Source organism: Microcaecilia unicolor, chromosome 1 (assembly GCF_901765095.1).
Source record: "Microcaecilia unicolor chromosome 1, aMicUni1.1, whole genome shotgun sequence".
Classification (NCBI taxonomy): domain Eukaryota; kingdom Metazoa; phylum Chordata; class Amphibia; order Gymnophiona; family Siphonopidae; genus Microcaecilia; species Microcaecilia unicolor.
In genome coordinates, this window is record NC_044031.1 from 173,704,727 (window position 1) to 173,726,314 (window position 21,588).

A 21,588-nucleotide genomic window follows, 5' to 3' on the forward strand; every position below is an offset into this window, starting at 1 on the left:
TAGTAAATTTAAAAGAAATTGGAATTTGTTGCCAGAAAATGTGGTAATAGCAGTTAGCTTAGAAAAGTCCATAAGCCTTTATTAAGATGGACTTGGGAAAATCCACTGCTTATTCCTGGGATAAGCAGCTTAAAATCTGTTTTTAGTCTTTTGGGATCTTCCTAGTTACTTGTGACCTGGATTGGCCACCATTAGGAACAGGGTAATGGGCTTGATGGACCTTTGATCTGACCCAACATGGCAATGTTTATGTTCTTATTTAAGGGAATCCATCTTAACCAAATTCATTGACTACAACTGATTCAGAAAACAGCACTCAAGATCATAAATGGGGGGGAAAGAAATATGTTATATTATACCTTTATTACAGTGAGAACATTGGCTTCCTATTAAACATCGTACCACTGTTATGCTTCTTACTTTAGTTCATATGATTTACTATTCAGGCCTGCCAGCATTCCTATCTCTGCTTCTAGTACTGTACTCTGCCTCACATTCGCTATGTTACACTCAACAGAACCAGCTAGCTCTCCTCTCCTCCTCTATTAATTTTTTTTTTTGACAATATTTGTGAACCTATATTCAGCATCACCAGACCAACTCTCTGGATGCACTACCTTAAAATCTATGTTTAGAACTATCCTTTTTAAGGATGATGTAAACCTTGTACTCTTTTATACTAACCTAATTTTATTATTGTAAACCGCCATGAAGGCACTGCTATTGGCAGTATATCAAATATAAATAAACTTGGAAAACTTGGAAACTAGCTGATTAAAAGATCCCTTTTGCCTCGCGTATTATTATTATTTGTTACATTTGTATCCCACATTTTGCAGGCTCAATGTGGCTTACATATAACCGTTAACGGCGTTAGCCGGTTATGGTTTGAACAAATACATAGTATGAATGAATACAAAGTGATATTGTGTTATAATGAGGTATATGTATGGTAGGAAACATTTGGAGGGAACTAAGAGAGGGAAAGGGGGGAAGATGAGTCAGGTAATGTCTGTTATGGTCTTTGGTTATATTTTGTCGCAAGTGACCGGTATTTTTGTGTTGGGTCAATGGGGTATGCTCTTTTGAACAAGTCTGTCTTTAGTATTTCCGAAAATTTAGGTGGTCAAGCATGGTTTTACTGCTTTTGGCAATGAGTTCCATAGTTGTGCGCTTAGGTAGGAAAAGCTGATTGCATAGGTGGATTTGTATTTGAGTCCTTTGCTGCTTGGGTAGTGGAGGTTTAGATATGATCGTGCAGATTTTGTGGTGTTTCTGGTTGGCAGGTCAATGAGGTCTGTCATGTATCCTGGTGCCTCACCGTAAACATAGGAGCCAACTTTTCAAAATTATTGGGGGTGCTAAGCCCAGTGGAAATAACCCCTCCCTGGACACATACAAGGAATTTTCTCAATATTGGGGGGTGCTCAAGCACCCACAGAATGGGCTCCTATGACCGTAAATAATTTTGTGAACAGCTGTGCAGATTTTGAAGGTGATGCGTTCTTTGATTGGTAGCCAGTGCAGTTTTTCTCTGAGTGGTTTGGCGCTGTCAGAACGTGTTTTTCCAAATATAAGCCTGGCTGCTGTATTTTGGGCAGTCTGAAGTTTCTTTATGATTTGATCCTTGCAACCCGCATAGATTCCATTACAGTAATCTGCGTGGCTTAATACCATGGATTGAACCAGGTTACAAAATATTTCCCTCGGAAAGAATGGTTTTACACGATTGAGTTTCCACATTGAGAAAAACATTTTCTTTATGGTGGCTTTCACTTGGGTCTCTAGTGATAGGTTATGGTTGATTGTTACTCCGAGAATTTTCAGGCTGTCAGGGTGTATCCTGGGGTGTTAATGTTTGTGGGTTTGTATGTATTGTATTGGGATGAGATGATGAGACAGTGTATTTTTTCTGTATTGAGTTTTAGTTGGAATGCATTTGCCCATGAGTTCATGATGTTTAAAGCTTAGTTTGATTTCGTTGGTGATTTCCGCCAGATCATGTTTGTATGGGATGTATAATGTAACATTATCAGTGTAGATAAATGGGTTGAGGCCTTGGGTGGATAGGGACTTGGCTAGTGGGGTCATCATGAGGTTGAAGAGGATCGGTGATAGTGGTGAACCCTGTAGTACTCCGCATCCTGGTTTCCACGGTGACGATGTTTGATTTTGATTTCACTTGATAAGTTCTTGTGGTTAGAAAGCCCTTAATCCAATTCAGAGTGCCACCACTGATTCCGAAGTATTCTAGAAGTCTTAGCAATATGTTAAGGTTGACCATGTCGAATGCACTTGGCATGTCAAATTGGAGGAGGAGAATGCTCTTGCCTATTGCTATTTCCTGCTTGAATTTGGTTAGGAGAGTGAGAAGTACTGTTTCGGTGCTGTGTAGGGGTCGAAATCCTGATTGTGACTCATGTAGTATAGTGAATTTGTTTATGTAGTCATTGAGTTGTTTGGTCACCAGTCCTTCCATGAGTTTGACTACTAATGGGATAGAAGCTACTGAGCGGTAGTTGGTAATATCATTTGTTTTTTTCTTGGTGTCTTTTGGTATTGGGGTGACTAGGATGTTGTCTTTTTCTTGAGGGTATATACCCTGTTGTAACATGAAGTTTAAGTGGGATGTAAGATCTATTATGAAGCGCTGGGGGGCAGATCGTATTAGGTAGCTGGGGCAGGTGTCCAGTTGACTGTGGCTGTTTGAGTATTGTTTAATCGCCTGGGTAACTATGTCGGCAATGAGTAAAGCGAAATTTGACCATATTCGGTCAGCAGGGTATTCACCAGGGATTGGGTCTAGACCATTAATGAAGTTTTCTATGTCCATGTTGTTCTGAGGTAGGGTTTTGCATAGGTTTCTGATTTTTTCATTGAAATATTTAGCAAAGTTGTCTACAGATGGGATGTCAGTGTTGGCTGTGGTAACCAGTATTGTGTCTAGTAGTTTGTTCATGAGATGGTATAGTTTCTTCATGTTTTTGTAGTCCGGCCCAATTTTAGTTTTGTAGTATGACCTTTTGGTTTGTTTTATTGCTTATTTATATTTTCTTTGTAGTTGTTTTTATGCATTGAGTGCTTGTTCGTCTTTTATTTTTTTCCAAGAGTCTCATGTGTCAAATTCTAGGTTTCATGCAAAGTAATGCACTTTAGTAATTAGTCCCCTTTAATAATCAATTTTCACATTCAATGAACTGCCTATTTTTAATGGAAAAAATAAAAGCCACTTTTAGCTGTATTTAGGGGAGGCATTCCCAGAGGTCTTTTTTTCAGGCAGGATCAGAAAACAGTATGTCTGGCCTCTGTTTTCAAATCTATGGGGCAGGTTCATTAAAGTGTGATATGCGGTTAGATAACCATAAGTGCAGGTCTGTGCCAATGGCTACCGCATGCTAAAATGGCTGGTATAGTAAGTATCCCACATTAACTGCTTAGTGTGGGACATAGTAGGATATGGGCAGAGGTTGGGTGTGGACTGCACATTGTGCAGTTAGCACAGGTGCATGTAACACCACATCAAAAAGCAGTGTTAGGTGCATCTGTGCTAATCGTGCTTCACAGTAAGAAATGATAGGGAACATGTCTGTGTGCAATTGCAGGGGGGAATATGCTGTACACGTCCCATTAGTTACTGCATAGCCGTTGTACTTAACAACCATTAATAATGGCTTTTAACCTGTGTTAAGTGCAAAACATTACTACACTATAGTTAACCAGCTCAGTAGTGTAACCCCCATTTTGGGCTCGGGCCTTCCACTCAAACTGCAGTACCCTGAATGGCTGGCGGGCATGCCCAAACCCAGCCAGCCTTAGAACTCCACGGCCTGAAACTCCTCTGGTGTGAGGAAGTCAGCAGTGCACTTTCCAGGTGCCAATGCTGGTACTCCTTATGCATGCTCAGTTTGCGTGCATGAACTGAGTATGCATTAAGAGTGCCAGCAGTTGGAATGCACACCGACGACTTCTTCACACTGGAGAAGGTTCAGGCCACAGAACTCTTCTGCTAGCGGGATTTGGGTATTCCCTCCGGCAAAGGTAACATTTTTAACAGGGGAAGGGGTAAGAGAGCAGAGAGGAATGGGTGCTTCCCCTAGTCCACCTGAGGCTCCCCAAAAAATCGGTTGCGGCCCTGAACTAGCCCTCTATATGAATTATTCTCAATGAAAAACTACTACACAAAAAGCAAGTGCAAAACTCCAAAGTGCTTTGTGCCCATAGCAGATATCAAAGTGAAAGTACTTGTGTATTCTCTCTTAAGACTGGTACAAAATTTGGGGGTAAAAACTTCAAGGACTTTGTCTCAATCAGGGCAGTTTAAAAATTGATGACCCCCGCCCCCATGTATATTATTAGGTGTTTAATATTACATGAAAAACAACTGAGTGACATTGAGACGATTATTAGAGAAGTTTCTGCCTTTATATCTAAACACTTACTACTTAGCTGCACAGTATTTAAATATTTGCAGCTCATTATAAAAAGCATCATTTTTCATTGCAGATGTACATTAGAACATATCTCCCTGACATTAGCAACTATCCAGCATAAAGTCAAGGCCCAGCAGTTGTTTTTGTTCATTTTATTTAATCCTCATTTTCTTGGAAGGAACAGGTTGACTGGTACTTTATAACCAGAGAACAGCAAGATATAGTCCCCTGCCCCCCCACCAAAAAAAATGATTACACAAAAAGGCCCCCTAAATTCACAAATAATCATGTGTAATCCTTTGAACATTAGGAAGAACGAAACATTTTAACAGTACTTATTTTATATGTAGAATATACTTACTGACATCAAAAGAAAAATATTTCTAGATAAGACAGCCTTGTTCTGCTAGTGAAGAATTTAATCTTTTGTACTAAAACTCCGCAGAACACTCGTTTTGAACAATTAAAGCCTATAATGGAGGATAGCAACATACAAAAAGTACAGAACCATAAGCAGTAATTCATTTTAACTTATATGTCTTCAAATGGCAAATGCTCCTCTGAGAAGTAAGATAAAAGTGACCAACATCCAATTATTTTCTTACCTTCCTTTTGAATCTATTGAATTTACAATGCTGGTACCCAAAGTATCTATAAGCATTTCAGCAGCACCTTCATTGTCATTGATCCTATTACAAAAAAACAAACAGGCAGTGTTACGGAAACAGTTAAGTGAATCTATCTGAAAACGGAATATAAGAATAATATTGGTTTTCTTACACAGCACAATGTAAGGGGCTGAAAGCATTTCCTTCCTTTTTCTGGAAAACTTCTTGTTCCAAAAGCAGTTCTACACAGGTGTCATGGCCTACAAATAGATCAAACACCATCAGAAGGCTAAGATTTAAAAAAAAAAAAAAAAAAAGTAATGCATATCAAAATCACAGAGGATAAGTTTTGACCAGACTTGATTGGCCTCACTTCCTTAAAAGTTTAACTGTTTTTTTCACAGTATGCTGAATGCTGGCGAGGTACACTGCTGAAACCGGAAATTTGGTAGCAAAGACCAAAAATTTAAGGGCTTAAAACAATCTCAGTGTATATTCTATATCTGTAGGTGAATGCATGCCTAAAAATGCCAAACTGGCTAAATCAAAATTTATATACACAGGATGTGTGCTTGGATAGTAGCAGCAAAGCATCCAGGATACTTTCACAGGAGGTGCATCTCCCGCCCCGGTCTGTACCCTCAAATGAGTTCCATTCCAGTCTTGACCGAGCAGCAGCACTGACTGCCTGTGCCGAGGACTTTCTTGCACTCTGAACTGTCTCGCCCTTCACAAAACAGAAGTTGCGCCAGAAGGAGCAGGACAGTTCAGAATGCAAGGAAGTCCAAGTGCAGGTGAAGGCAGCCTATGAATGCCGCTGCTGCCGCCGCCTGGGTGAAGACTCAACAGAGGTGGTTTGAAGGCACACCGGGGGAGGGGGGTGCCAGGAAGGGATGTGAGAAATGTCAGTTTATCCGCATTCTCCCTCCTGCCTTCTGCTGCAGAGGAAGAACGCAGATAAACTGACAGGGGGTGCGTACGCAACGCACATACACACCTTGAATAGATATGCCACTAGACAGTAGAGCCTTAATTGGATTTATGACAATATAAAGGAAAGAAAAAAAATAATTTATTTCATATTAGGCTGTTTATATCCCAGTGTTCTTAGTATTTCTGGTAAGAATTAAGTAAATAAGCAGGAAAAGTAGGCAGTGCTCGGCTCATGGGATTCTTTCAAACCCCTCTCCCTATGCATGTGTGTGTCAGGTTCTGTGTGTTTCTGACCTGGAGAAGAGAGGAATAGAGCAGTTTGAATGGATCAATACTTAAACATTCCACTGGTTAGGATTGAATAATAAAATTAAAATAATTAGATGCCACTGTCAATGGATTTCAAAGTATGCATTTTACAGTTCAACCACAGGGCACCACTCTCTAAAAACCAAAGTAGCAAACAGTAGCAAACTACACAGTCCAGTCAGTATGTGACACAGTAGAACTTCAAACAAAAAAAATGAAATGCACATCTGAATCACTAACAGCCAGCCCAGCAGAGATAGGGCTAGCAGTGAAGGCAGGGGAAAGCTATTTCTTTTGTGCATGCAGGGACAGTGCAAAGGTATTAGGTGATTAGACAACTCTTCAGTCTTGTGCACACCCTCATGAACTTTTAGGCTCTTTGTCCCCCCCCCCCCTCAAAAATCAATGATCAGTCTACCACTACTACCCCTTCCAAAGGATCTGGGTAAATGGGCTATTTGAAAATTGCACAAAACACAGCAAAGATGACACAAAAAATAGATCTCTTGACAATGCTTGATTAGCCCAGATATATTGTTTCAGCCCACCGGCCTGCCTCAGGAGTCTTTGCAGTCTAAATTAAAACACACAAAGAACATAAGATTTAAACAACTGCATACATTTAAAGAAAAAAACTGCAAAAATGATACAATCAAGAAAATAATGCTAACAATCAACAATAAAATCAAGCTAAGAGAAATAAACATATTATAGAATTAAGGTAAAAAAACCCCAATACTACTACTACTTGTAGACAATAATAAAATTAAAATCAGTATAAAAGAATAATAAACATATTATGGAGCTAAGCTAAAAGACAGTCATAACAATTATAAATTAAAATGATCTCACTGAAATAAAATGACTCTTATTCTCTAAAACTTAGCTTAATAAAAATACACAAGAGAACAAATAGAGATGGAATTGTCAAAATAGTCTACACCTCATATCAATCAACATATAGCAAACCCCATATATAAATACACACCTGTAAAATATATCAAATAGCCTGTATCTCATACCAAACAACATATAGAACTACTCAAAAAGCAATCATACATGATATTCAGAAACACAAGTCAATGTGAACATCTATAATGTAAATCAATCTAGATATGTATGGAAAAACAAATATATATGTACCTCTCAAAGACGTCTAGATAAAAAAAAGGACAATGTGTCTATCGATATAAAACCAAGTTTGAAAGCTGGTATCATGAAACCCTGAGTGAAAAACATAAAACAATGTATAAACATGTAAACAGGAAGCAAATAAAACATATAAAAGAAGATGTAAAAACAAGACAATAGGTGATTATCATTAAACATTAGGGAGATGACTATAATAATGCCCAAATGTTGACAATTGAGGAATAAATGAGTGAAATTAAAATGAGTGGATTGAAAACATTATGTTGAGAGGTGCCCAGCTCTCCCACCGGTTGCCTTCTCAGGTGCCGTGGAGGACTTGCAGCTCATCTGCATATCCTCGGAGCCTTCGACAGAGTGACTCCCAGGTCCGTTCCGATCCACTCGGGGCCTCTGCTCAAGGCTTTCCTTCTAATAAGTTCTGGGAGAAGAGGATATTTCTCTGGTAAGTGAACAAATTTTGCTTGTGCTTTCGGAACTTGAAGATTGGGGTTTAAAGGAGGAACTGTAAGTTAGTGATAGGCTGATATCCTTAATACTTTAGCAAGTTTTAAATTACGGAAAAACTCAAAAAACACTAAGATGGAGTCAGCAGTCCAGCAGCGAGAGGGGTGCTATCCAGTCTTTTGCATTGAGTGTCACATGTATGATTATCTCCCAATTGGTGAGGTGTCATATGTGTGTGCCCGATGCAAAGAGCTCCTAGCTCTCAGAGAACGTGTCCGTTCCCTTGAGGCTAGAGTAGCAGACTTGATGGAGCTGAGGGAGACAGAGAGGTACATAGAGGAGACCTACAGGGATGTTGTAGAGAAGTCCCACCTCCAGTCAGGTAGCCCCTGTGCTACCTTGGAGGAGGGAGGTCTCCTAGAAGGAGAGCATCACCCTGGTGAAGTAGGAAGTACTCCTGTAGCCAGGACCTGCCCACCAGGGGATGTATTATCCTTTCGCACCGAGGATATATCTCCAAATGTTGCCCGGGAGGGAAAGGTTAGGACAGCTGTTGTACTTGGTGATTCGATCATTAGGCATATAGATAGCTGGGTGGCTGGTGGACGTGAGGATCGCCTGGTGACTTGCCTGCCTGGTGCGAAGGTGGCGGACCTCACGTGTCACCTAGATAGGATTCTAGATAGTGCTGGGGAGGAGTCCGCTGTCTTGGTACATGTGGGTACCAATGACATAGGAAAATGTGGGAGAGAGGTTCTGGAAGCAAAATTTAGGCTCTTAGGTAGAAAGCTGAAATCCAGATCCTCCAGGGTAGCATTTTCTGAAATGCTACCTGTGCCACGCGCAGGGCCCAAGAGACAGGCAGAGCTCCAGAGTCTCAATGCGTGGATGAGACGATGGTGCAGGGAGGAGGGCTTTAGATTTGTTAGGAACTGGGCAACATTCTGGGGAAGGGGGAGCCTATTCCGAAAGGATGGGCTCCATCTTAACCAGAGTGGGACCAGGCTGCTGGCATCGGCGTTTAAGAAGGAGATAGAGCAGCTTTTAAACTAGAAATGGGGGGAAGGCCGACAGTCGCTCAAAAGAGCATGGTTCGGGATAAGGTATCTTTCAAAGATATCACCATAACAGGGAAGATAGAGTATCCTGATAGTGAGGTTGCAAAAGAGATTGTAGTAGATCGGGTATCTTTAAATAACAATAAAAATCAGACAAAAGATTGCCAATTAATACTGTCAAGTACTAAGCATGATGTACTTAGGAACAACAAACATAGTTTGAAATGTCTATATGCGAATGCCAGGAGCCTAAGAAATAAGATGGGGGAGTTAGAATATATTGCACTAAATGAAAAATTAGATATAATAGGCATCTCTGAGACCTGGTGGAAGGAGGATAACCAGTGGGACACTGTCATACCGGGGTACAAATTATATCGTAGTGATAGGGTGAATCGGATTGGTGGAGGGGTAGCATTGTATATTAACGAGAGCCTTGAATCAAATAGATTGAAAATTCTGCAGGAAGCAAAACACTCCTTGGAATCACTGTGGATTGAAATCCCATGTGCAAAGGGGAAAAGGATAGTGATAGGAGTGTACTACCGTCCGCCTGGCCAGGACGAACAGACGGATGCGGAAATGTTAAAGGAAATCAGGGACGCAAACAAACTGGGCAACACAATAATAATGGGGGATTTCAATTACCCGCATATAGACTGGGGTAATGTAACATCTGTACACGCAAGGGACATAAGATTTCTTGATGAAATCAAGGACAGCTTCATGGAACAGCTAGTTCAGGAGCCGACAAGAGAAGGAAAAATACTAGACTTAGTCCTTAGTGGTGCTCATGATCTAGTGCAGGGGGTAACGATACGAGGGCCGCTTGATAACAGTGATCATAATATGATCGGTTTTGATATTGGCATTGAAGGAAGTGAAACTAGGAAATCAAGTACGCTAGCGTTTAACTATAGAAAAGGTGATTACGACAAAATGAGAAAAATGGTAAAAAAAAGACTGAAAGGAGCAGCTCGCAGAGTAAAAAACTTGCATCAGGCGTGGATGCTGTTTAAAAACACCATCCTGGAGGTTCAGGACAAATATATTCCACGTATTAGAAAAAAGGGAAAAAAGACTAAACGTCAGCCGGCGTGGCTAAACAGTAAGATAAAGGAAATCATTAGAGCCAAAAAACAATCCTTCAGAAAGTGGAGAAGAGAACCAACTGAAAGTAACAGGATAGATCATAAGGAATGCCAAGCCAAATGCAAAGCGGAGATAAGGAGGGCAAAAAAGGACTTTGAGAAGAAATTAGCGTTGGAAGCAAAAATACATAGTAAAAACTTTTTTAGATACATTAAAAGCAGGAAACCGGCCAAAGAGTCGGTTGGGGCCGCTGGACGAAAATGGTGTTAAAGGGGCGATCAAGGAGGACAAAGCCGTAGCGGAGAAATTAAATGAATTCTTTGCTTCGGTCTTCACCGAGGAGGATTTGGGGGGGACACCGGTGCCGGAAAGAATATTTGAAGCGGGGGAGTCGGAGAAACTAAACAAATTCTCTGTAACCTTGGAGGATGTAATGGGTCAGTTCAGCAAGCTGAAGAGTAGTAAATCACCGGGACCTGATGGTATTCATCCCAGAGTATTAATAGAACTAAAAAATGAACTTGCGGAGCTACTGTTAGAAATATTCAATCTGTCCCTAAAATCGAGTGTAATACCGGAAGACTGGAGGGTAGCCAATGTTACTCCGATTTTTAAGAAAGGTTCCAGAGGAGATCCGGGAAATTATAGACCGGTGAGTCTGACGTCGGTGCCGGGCAAGATGGTGGAGGCTATTATTAAGAATAAAATTGCAGAGCATATACAAAAACATGGACTGATGAGACAAAGTCAGCACGGATTTAGTGAAGGGAAGTCTTGCCTCACCAATCTAATGCATTTTTTTGAGGGGGTAAGCAAACATGTGGACAATGGGGAGCCGGTTGATATTGTATATCTGGATTTTCAGAAGGCGTTTGACAAAGTGTCGCACGAAAGACTCCTGAAGAAATTGCAGAGTCATGGAATCGGAGGTAGGGTATTATTATGGATTAAGAACTGGTTGAAAGATAGGAAGCAGAGAGTAGGATTGCGTGGCCAGTATTCTCAGTGGAGGAGGGTAGTTAGTGGGGTCCCGCAGGGATCTGTGCTGGGTCCGTTGCTTTTTAATGTATTTATAAATGACCTAGAGATGGGAATAACTAGTGAGGTAATTAAATTCGCCGATGACACAAAATTATTCAGGGTCGTCAAGTCGCAGGAGGAATGTGAACGATTACAGGAGGACCTTGCGAGACTGGGAGAATGGGCGTGCAAGTGGCAGATGAAGTTCAATGTTGACAAGTGCAAAGTGATGCATGTGGGTAAGAGGAACCCGAATTATAGCTACGTCTTGCAAGGTTCCGCGTTAGGAGTTACGGATCAAGAAAGGGATCTGGGTGTCGTCGTCGATGATACGCTGAAACCTTCTGCTCAGTGTGCTGCTGCGGCTAGGAAAGCGAATAGAATGTTGGGTGTTATTAAGAAGGGTATGGAGTCCAGGTGTGCGGATGTTATAATGCCGTTGTATCGCTCCATGGTGCGACCGCACCTGGAGTATTGTGTTCAGTACTGGTCTCCGTATCTCAAAAAAGATATAGTAGAATTGGAAAAGGTACAGCGAAGGGCGACGAAAATGATAGTGGGGATGGGACGACTTTCCTATGAAGAGAGGCTGAGAAGGCTAGGGCTTTTCAGCTTGGAGAAGAGACGGCTGAGGGGAGATATGATAGAAGTGTATAAAATAATGAGTGGAATGGATCGGGTGGATGTGAAGCGACTGTTCACGCTATCCAAAAATACTAGGACTAGAGGGCATGAGTTGAAGCTACAGTGTGGTAAATTTAAAACGAATCGGAGAAAATTTTTCTTCACCCAACGTGTAATTAGACTCTGGAATTCATTGCTGGAGAACGTGGTACGGGCGGTTAGCTTGACGGAGTTTAAAAAGGGGTTAGATAGATTTCTAAAGGACAAGTCCATAGACCGCTATTAAATGGACTGGAAAAATTCCTCATTTTTAGGTACAACTTGTCTGGAATGTTTTTACGTTTGGGGAGCGTGCCAGGTGCCCTTGACCTGGATTGGCCACTGTCGGTGACAGGATGCTGGGCTAGATGGACCTTTGGTCTTTCCCAGTATGGCACTACTTATGTACTTATGTACTTAAACAATAGGGAATAAGAGGCAAATGAAAAAGATATAAAAAATGAGAGAATATCCTCATGGCGGTTAAGAACAAGCTATTTATGTGAGAAATACAGCTGGCTGGGAACACAGCTCATATACTAAAAGTGTGTCAATAATTAATGTAAAAAAATGTGTGTTAAGTGATAACAGTGCACATCAAACAGATCAGTATCGGCGGTGTGCGACTGAAAAAAAGAGCAAACCTGGTGAACACATCTGTTGGAACTGCACGTGAGATAAACCACTCGGTGATCTAAGTGTTTCAACCGAGGTATATAAAGAAAGAAGCAAACAGCTGTGGTGCACAGAAAAAAAGCAATGTATAATAAAAGGTATATTGAAAAGGTGACAACTGGGCAAACAAATTCGTATAACAATAGATATTGAATTAACTGTTGTGACTGACTTGGTAGTGAAAGTTAAAAAATGCATTAAAACTCACCCTATGCAAGACCCTATCCTTGGCGGGAAGGGGAAAAAAAAACGACTAAATATATTACACTGTAGGAAAATAAATGAGTAATGGATAATATTACAGTTATACGATAAGTGAATCCAAATACTTAAAATGTGAATGCTGAAAGTGGAAACCACAAAGTAAGAAATGTTTTAATTTTATTTTGTGTGTGAAGTAACACACTTGCATAGTAGGTGTACAAGGGGACATTGTATGACATGCCAAAAGGCTATTGTATCTAACCAAAATAACTACATGTACTCACCAATGCTCAAAAGAAAAAAGCTGTACAGAATCAACAAACATGTGTTGCCTTCTGTGAAACATAAAACAGAGGCTTGTTCGAGTGTGAGCGAATTTAAACCGGAAGGGTGACGTAAAAGACAACGTCATGATGTTGAATAAAGTTATACAAGGTAAATAGTGGGAGACACTTGGAACTTAAGGGTTCATGATATGAAACAGAAGAAGCAGACATCTGAGTCCTAAGAGAAAGATAAATATAAATGTCATCTTGCCTGTATCGTAAATGCAACAATTTAGGCAACTGTGATCTAATCAAACCCAAAGGATAATGCAATTGACAACACTGTAATACTGTGCACTGGGTGTCCAATTAAGGTGTTACTTTTTGTATTCCCATGGTTTCTTTTGGATACATTTTTCAACTTAAGATCTGTTGTCTAAAAAGAGGTAGAGACAAAATAATCTATTAACACCATCAATGATAAATATTATGAAGCCTAGAGCTGTATATTCCTAAAGGTGACATGATGTGGTCAAAACTAACATTTAAAAAAGAAACTTACAGGAAAGGCTATGGTGTCTGTACTAAAAATCAAAGTACTAGTGAAGTGCTCAATGAAACAAAAATAGCCAGGAATCAGTGAATTATTGAAAGAAACAATTGTAGCCATGAGTAAGTGACTGTTGTTGAAACATCTCTAAACATATAAAGAATGCTGCCTGTAAACTGCTAAAATCATAGGAAGGATAACAAAACTGAAAGTAATGTGAAAAATGCAAAGTGTGGTTACTGAAGACTGACAGTAGGGAGTGAAAGATACAGCTACTGAATATTATCAGTAGTGAATCAAAGGAGATGTAACCATAACTGTGTCAATATGTGGGTGGCTATATTTAAAAAAAGTACAAAATTGTAGTCTTTGAGAGATAATACATATAAAAAAGGTATCATAAACCTGGCTAAACCATGACCTTGGTGACTAAACAAGGAAATGTTTATATTGTAAAACTAGGCAATAGAAATGGTGTAAGGTCAAGTTCTAAATTTAGGCCATAGGGAGTAACTGTATTTAAATTAAAAATATAATGTTGTTGTTCTTTTAATAACGCATCCTCCATGTTGCCTCCCCTCCATCTTGTCTTTATTTGTTTGATTACAAAAAACTTCAAACCTTCAACAGAGTGGTTTGTCTCACATCAGTGGGATACTAGAGGTGCAGACTGTATATTCCTACTAATACATGATCTATGTTCTATAAGTCTTGTCTTAACCATCCTCTTTGTTTTACTTACGTATAAGAACTTACATGGGCAAATGATAATATAAATTACGTTAGATGAGGTGCAGTCTGTTGAATGTCTCAACCTGTATATTTTATGTGTAACAGGATGTACAAACTTATTGATGACTAAGTCTTGTGAGCAAATGGTACAATAGTGTGGCCCCTGTAAAGCCCTTCGGCATTAGCTGCTGGTACTATAGAAGAAGGTACAAGCCATTCTTTCAGGTTTCTATTCCTTGCATGTGACATGATCGTTTCTTATCTTTGAAACACTGATGCATTTCCAAAATATGTCAAGTATCAAAAATGATTTTACAAAATTGTTGCGAGAAACGAGAAAACTTCAAGCTACAGACCATATCTGATTTGCATCTTGTCTTCTTAGAAGTCAAGAGAGAGTTCCTGTCTTGTGTCCTTGATCTATTCAAACTTCTCTGTATACATTCTTCTGGATATCCTCTATCTTTGAAACGTTGTCCCATTATCACAGTTTGGTGTTCAAAATCTTCAAATTTTGAGTTTAATTTCTTTTATTGGTTTTCAATACAATACAAGCAAGAGCTCACAACATAACAACAAGCAACATTTTACAAATCATCGCAATACTGGAGCTCACACTGAAGAAGTAACTATCCACATCTAAAATCACATTAAGAAAAAGGGAAGAAAGAGGAAAAGGAGAGGAAAAGGGGGAGGGCTGGAGGATACAAATCAAGGTATAAAGCTTGCATAGGCCACAAAATGCATCAAACTTAGTGCTTATCGCTGTACCGAATCAAAATAAGATACAAGTGGTAGCATCATAAGTGTAGAAACTGTGAATATGGTAGGTTATTTTTGAGACTATGGTTAAGGAAACTATTGAAATGAAGAAATGAGTTTTTATCTGCCAGTTTCTTGAAAATATCCGTGATGAACCTATATGTGGTCTTAGTGATCAAAATATCAAGATATGGAATCTGATGGTGGTATATTGTATCTTAAAATGTAGACTGACATCCTGATTAAGCCAATCATAGAATTCCATAAATTTACTTTCTTCTCCTCTCCATAATAAAAGTACATTGCCTATGTATTTTTTGTAAAACACAATTTCCTTTTCATACGGATGACTTGTTAAAAAATTTTCTTCAAAGTTAGCCACATAAAGGTCAGCTAAATCCGTGGTCATCGTCGAGTCCATGGCCATGCCTTGGATTTGTTGAAAAAAAATCTTCTTGAAATGAAATGTAGTTGCAGGTTAAGGTAAGGGTAGAAAATGTAATGATCAGAAAATTAGGAACATGTAATATTTTCCTACCTTTTAACATATTTCTATGATTGATATTGATTCCAGTTGATATCAATATTGATGTACATTGGTGTACAGTGCATCTATGGCAAGAGTAACCAAGATAATGTCGCTAAGATCTCCATCAAACTCTTCCAAGAGTGTGATGATGTGCGAGGAATCAATTTCATCTGTGGAATATATGTTCTTAAAAAATAGTCTAGAAACAGAAAAAGAGCAACACTGGGCTTTCAGGAACGAGATAATTAATGTCCTCCTTTATTGAATGATGACCTGACATGGGCCGTGTTTCGGCACACAGGTGACTGCCTCAGGGGTCAGAAAATCCTGTTCATGACTTTCTCAGAGATGTGTGTATAACCACATAGGCGGGGTACAACGTCTCTAATGCAGGCAGTGTCTCTTAACTCAAAGAACGCTGTTGATACAAAAAACGCTGTCGGTTAACAGACACTTCCTGCATTAGAGACATTGTACCTCGCCTATTTGCTGTCCCTCGGCACAGCATGTCCTCTAACCTTTCCTGGACCTCTGGTTCTAGGTCAGAAACATGCAGCCATGAGAGCCTGGACGTGAAATCAAAAGTATTGTACGCACCCCTGGCCAGGTACGTCCTACACTCCATCTGTTTACTGGCCAACTGGTGAAGCTCACTGGCCTGCTCCTGAGGAAGAGAATCCGCACGTTTGAGTGTACTGTTTAACAAAGACTTCTAAGTAGAGGCTTGTGTACAGCTGGTAGGACTGGATGCAGGCAACGAGCATTAAGGCCTGAAAAGTCTTTCTCCTAAACGAGCCTAAGGTCCTAGCCTCTTTACCAGGGGATGCCGAGGCATGAGACATGGAACTCCTAGCCTGTTTGAGAGTAGATTCGACCACTGCAGAATAGTGCAGAAGCTGTGCATATCCACCTTCTTGGGTGCAACCTGCACTGACAAGGGAGATTGCCAGGTCTTCATCAGTACGCCCTGAAGGATAGGGTACAATGGGACATAGTGACCCCATTCCTTAGGAGGTGACTTGTAGTCCAGAACAGTCAACATCTCAGCTCTGGGCTCTTTCTCCATTGGTAACTTAATGGGACAGCAGCCGTCAATTCCCCCACAAAACCTGTGAAAGAGTCCCTCAGGAGGGGACTTTTGTCTCTTGAGGAGAGGGTTCAAAGGGAAGGCCATATGATTCCTCCTCCAAGAACTAACGTGGATCTTCCTCTGAATCTGATTAGTCCCAGACCCTGCAACATAGTCATAGTCAGCCATGTCCATGCCCTGAAGGGCTGCGAGGCTCAGTCCTGCCTTCAGACCCCTGGGACGCTTCCTCCCCTGACACTGAGGGGAGTCCCGAGTACTTCAATGTTGATGTCGACACTTGCTGAGGCACCGGAGTCTAGGATCTCCGCCCAGGCATCAATGGCTCCTCAGAGAGAGGCTAGAGCTGATCCTCCTGTGGTGCAAGTGCCCTCTATGCTGGAGTGGCCCGCCTCTGCAGCAACAGAGAGGAGCAAGACTCAAAGGTTCTCCACATCCTTGCAAATGCTTTTGAGGTGGAGTGCTTTCTAGCCTACAGTAAGGTGGCAATCACCCCATCTGAGTATCCTTTTCATTTCAAATGTGACCTTTGAATATCCAGGTCACATAAGACAAAAGTGTGCCAGATCCTCTATTAATATTGGTCCCTGAAATAGAAGACCATTCTTCTGACGGAGGTGAATTGGTTATCTACCTGGAGCTAGATGAGGTCTGCAAACCAAGGTCTTCTGGGCCAGTATGGAGTCACCAGGATTAGTGGCCCGGGGTGATAGGAAATCCTTCAAATTACCCTGCCTAGCTTAGGAAGAGAAGGAAAATGTAGAGACAATCCTGCAGCAAAGTGTGTAGGCCTTCAGATCTTTGTTTCCTTCTTCTTACTGAAGAAGCATGGGGCCTTATTCAAAGTGAAATGGGAACCACCTTGAAAGTTGAAAAAAAACCCTTGAGTTTTAGGAATAGTAATGGGTTCCACACTAGGAATGAAGCTGCAGATTAATAGTTTGGCGAACCCCCTCCTCCAAACTTAAACAACTCAGTTTAATTCATCCATATTTTTTGACGAACATTTTTCTCATTAAATCATTAGTACTTTTGCAACTTGATTATTGTAATGCTTTATAAACTAGTTTCAGTAAAATTGTTATACAAGTAATACAGAACACTGCTGCTCAACTGATATTTAGGAAGTCAAGATATGATTGTCACGGTTGTGGCTGTGTCCCTGTGTCCAGACACCTTTTTTCCAGTGATCTGGCTCTGGCTTCTCTGGACTGCCTTGTCCCTGCATTGATGCATCTGCTGTCTGGTGTTTCTGCAAACCAAACCAAGCCTCGCTTTGGTGTTTCTGCAATCCAAGCCTCGCTCTGGTGCTCCTGCTATCCAAGCCTCATTCCAAGTTGTGACATCATCAGTAAAGTCCTTTATAAGCACCTTGGAACTCATGCCTTTGTGTTCCCTGTTTAGATCCAATCCCTGCTTGGCTTTGTTCCTGCATGCTTTGATTCCAGCCTGGCTTTGGTCCCGTGAGTCTTGCCCCTGAAGGTCTGTTCTGTGTTTCTATGAGCCTTGTACTTGAATGCTTTGTTTCTGTGTATCTTGCTTTTGAACTTTGCTCCTGAAAGCCTGGCTCTAGAGTCACACCCTGCCCTTGGTGTCTGTTACAGTTTGACTCTACCCTTGGCTCCTGCTTTCTGTTAAAGCTAAAACTCTGTTCCTACTTTCTGTTAAAGCTAAGCTCTGTTCCTGCTCTCTGTAAAAGCTAAAGCTGCCAAGCCAAGTCCGTTCCTAAATCCTGTTCCAGTTGCCAAGCCAAGTCTGTTCCTGAATCCTGTTCTAGCTGCCAAGTCCATTCCCGAATCCTGTTCCTGCCTTGTTTATAGTCTTGCTTCTGTTTGTTCTTCTTGTCTCGCTCCTGCCCTGTTTTGCCTGACTAGTTGTGCATTGCCTTGTCTTGTCTCATTCAGTCTAGTCCTGTCCGGATCCAGTCCTTGCCTAGTCCTGGTCTTGCCCTTTTCTGGACCCAGTTTTAATCTAGTTCCGTGTCTTGTCTTGTTCTGCCTTGCCTTGTATGCCTAGGTCTCAGTCCCAGTTTTAATCCAGTTCCAAGTCTTGCCTTGTCCTGTCTGGGTTCCAGTTCTAGCCCCTTTGCCTTGTTTTCTTTGCCTCGTCTGGATCCGGTCCTTGCTTTGTCCATTGTGCCTTGTTACCTCTGTCCTGCCTTGTTGAGTCTGCTAGTTTATTCTAGTCAAGTCTGTTCTGACTCCTGCCTGTACCAGCCCAGGTGACTTGTCTGCCAAAGATGCAGCTGCGGTACAAGGGCTCACTATTCCTGACTTTGGTGACAGATTGAAAAGGTCTTTGGCCGTGACAATGATCATGTAACTCTGTTGTTGATACATCTCCAATGGCTGCCTGTTAGAGCTCAAGTACAGTTTAAGATATACTGCGTACAGAGGGGCATAACCAGCAGAAGAAAGGAGGTGTTGATGCCCCTCTACAAGTCGTTGGTGAGGCCCCACTTGGAGTATTGTGTTCAGTTTTGGAGGCCGTGTCGTGCTAAAGATGTAAAAAGACTGGAAGCGGTGCAAAGAAAAGTTACAAAAATGGTATGGGATTTGCATTGCAAACCATACGATGAAAGACTTGCTAACCTGAACATGGAGGAACATTGGAGGAAAGGAGAAACGGGTGACATGATACCAGACGTTCAAATATTTGAAAGGTATTAATCTGCAAATGAACCTTTTTCGGAGATGGGAAGGCGGTAGAACTATAGGACATGAATTGAGGTTGAAGGGAGGCAGACGCAGGACTAATGTCAGGAAATATTTTTTCACGGAGAGGATGGTGGGTATGTGGAATGTCCTTCCGCAAGTGGTGGTGGAGATGAAAACGGTAATGGAATTCAAACATGCGTGGGATAAACACAAAGGAATCCTGTTTAGAAGGAATGGTTCCATAGAATCTTAGCGGAGATTGGGTGGTGACGCCGGGTTTTGTGGAAACAAAACGGGAGCTGGGTAGACTTCTACGGTCTACGCCCTGATCATGACTGAATAGATAGAGATGGGCTGGAGTGTAAATTTTAAGGGGCTTCGACGTTAGCTTCAGAACTTAGTACAAGAACAGAACTGGGCAGACTTCTACGGTCTGTGCCCTGAGGAAGGCAAGGACAAATCAAACTGGGGTATACATATAAAGTAACACATACCATGTAAAATAAGTTTATCTTGTTGGGCAGACTGGATGGACCGTCATTTACTATGTTAAGATATACTATTTGCTTTTTAAGTCATTGGAAGGAAGTTTGTCTGAGAGCTTATGTTCTACCACAAGATTATGATGATTTAATAAGTTGCATCAAATTGTTAAGCATTTACTTTTGTTTTTCCTTTCTGTAAAGGATTTGAGGCTGACATCTTTTTATGAGTTTTCATTATTTTATCAATTCGTAAAGATATAGAACTCATTGCTGTCTGAAATCCGTTTTACTGCTTCTTGTCTTTTCAGAAATCACTATAGAGGTCTTTTACTAAGGTGTGGTAGTGTTTTTAGCTCATGCTAAAAATCAGCTGGCGCTAAACGCTGAGATGCCCATAGGAATATAATGGGCGTCTCAGCATTTAGTGCCAGCTGATTTTTAGCGTGATCTAAAAGCACTAGCACACCTTAGTAAAAGACCCCCTATAAGCATACTTTTATAGAAAAAAATTTAGTATCTGAAGATAATTTGTAATCTGTTGTAGACTTGTTTTTTAGTTTCAACGCTTTTATTGATGACATTGCAGAACAATAACCACATTCTACTTGTGAAAGGTACAATAACTTAACCGTGAGTAAGCAAACAGCTAATACAATTTGTTATCTTCTTTCATCAGGCTTTTATCGTTCCCCCCCCTCCCCATCTTCTCGTTATCTTTAATCAATTATTATTGCATTACAAATTCACATAACTCAAATTCCAAAACAACTGGTCATGCTATAACATTTTAATTATTTAACTGTTCATTATCCATTATATTTTCTCTTTGGGCTTTCCTCTCTTCTTCCCCTCCCCCATAATTCCCATCCCTCTCCCCCTCTTCTCTTTTCCAATACAGTTATTGAGAGGTGCATATATTGCTGATCTGTATCATATCCATCAGATCTCACAAAATTCCAAAACCTCACAGTTAAGAACAATAGTTGTAATAACCTCAAAACTTTTATTAATGTCTCTCCCCCCTCTGCCGTGAAGCTCATCCACCCAGCAGTGATGCCTGACACATTGATTTTGTCTCATGTTTCTAATCATATTCATTCCATGCATACCGACTAACCCAAATTATTCAAAACTTGACTCCGTGCTCGTGGGGATATTTTGTGTAGGTACGCCACCCAAATTTTTATAAATAGTTGACGCCTCTTCGGTGTATTACGGGGCGTCCTACATTTCCCATAACATAAGCTCGTGGAGCCTGTTTCTCCAATACCAATATGAGGGTCCCCTATCTGTTGTCCAGTAATTTAGAATACATTTTTCCCCCAAAATACAGAGTTTACTAAGGAGCATCTTTTCTTCTGAAGTTCCTTTGTTCCATGTCATCATGGAGAATAGTATCACCCTCTCAAAGGACAAACCCAGCTCAAAAACCTGAAGAGAGCTGACCAAAACCCCCGTATCTCTCTACATTGCCACAAACCGTGGCTGAATGATGCATTTGCTTCTGCACATTTGGGGCACTTACTTGTTTCTACCACTCCTGCATACCATGTCTGCTTAACTGAGAAATATGCCCTGTGTATGGTACGAAAATGGCATTCCTGCAACTCAGCACTATATATCACCCTTACCCCTCCCTGGAGCGCTGCTAATATCTTCCCTTCTGTTATTCGGTCTTCCACCCCCCGGCTCCATCTTTCAGCGACCATCTTAACATTTCTTTTTGGTTGCTTCCCCTCCAATACCTTGTGAAACCATGACACCGAAATTTGTCCTGCTGCATCCCCAGCCAAAAACTCCCTAATGTCCTTCTCAAAACCTGGCAATAGACTTACAGTGGGGAGCTCATGTATATAATGTGAAAGTTGGAGATAGGCTAATTTCGCTAACAATCCCCCAGCATAATGTCTCTCGAATTCTGAGTAAGCCATA

General features: G+C 40.9%; 1 protein-coding gene across 1 annotated transcript in view; it reads right to left on the reverse strand.

Annotated features, from left to right (window-relative positions):
• Positions 1-21,588, reverse strand: part of ANKRD28 (ankyrin repeat domain 28) — a 435,540-nt gene that overhangs the window by 61,416 nt on the left and 352,536 nt on the right. The window contains exons 15-16 of the mRNA XM_030205533.1: positions 5,211-5,298; positions 5,036-5,119 (exon numbers count right to left, since the gene is read on the reverse strand). Coding sequence (XP_030061393.1) covers positions 5,036-5,119; positions 5,211-5,298 — 172 coding nt within the window. The remainder of the gene's footprint in view (positions 1-5,035; positions 5,120-5,210; positions 5,299-21,588) is intronic.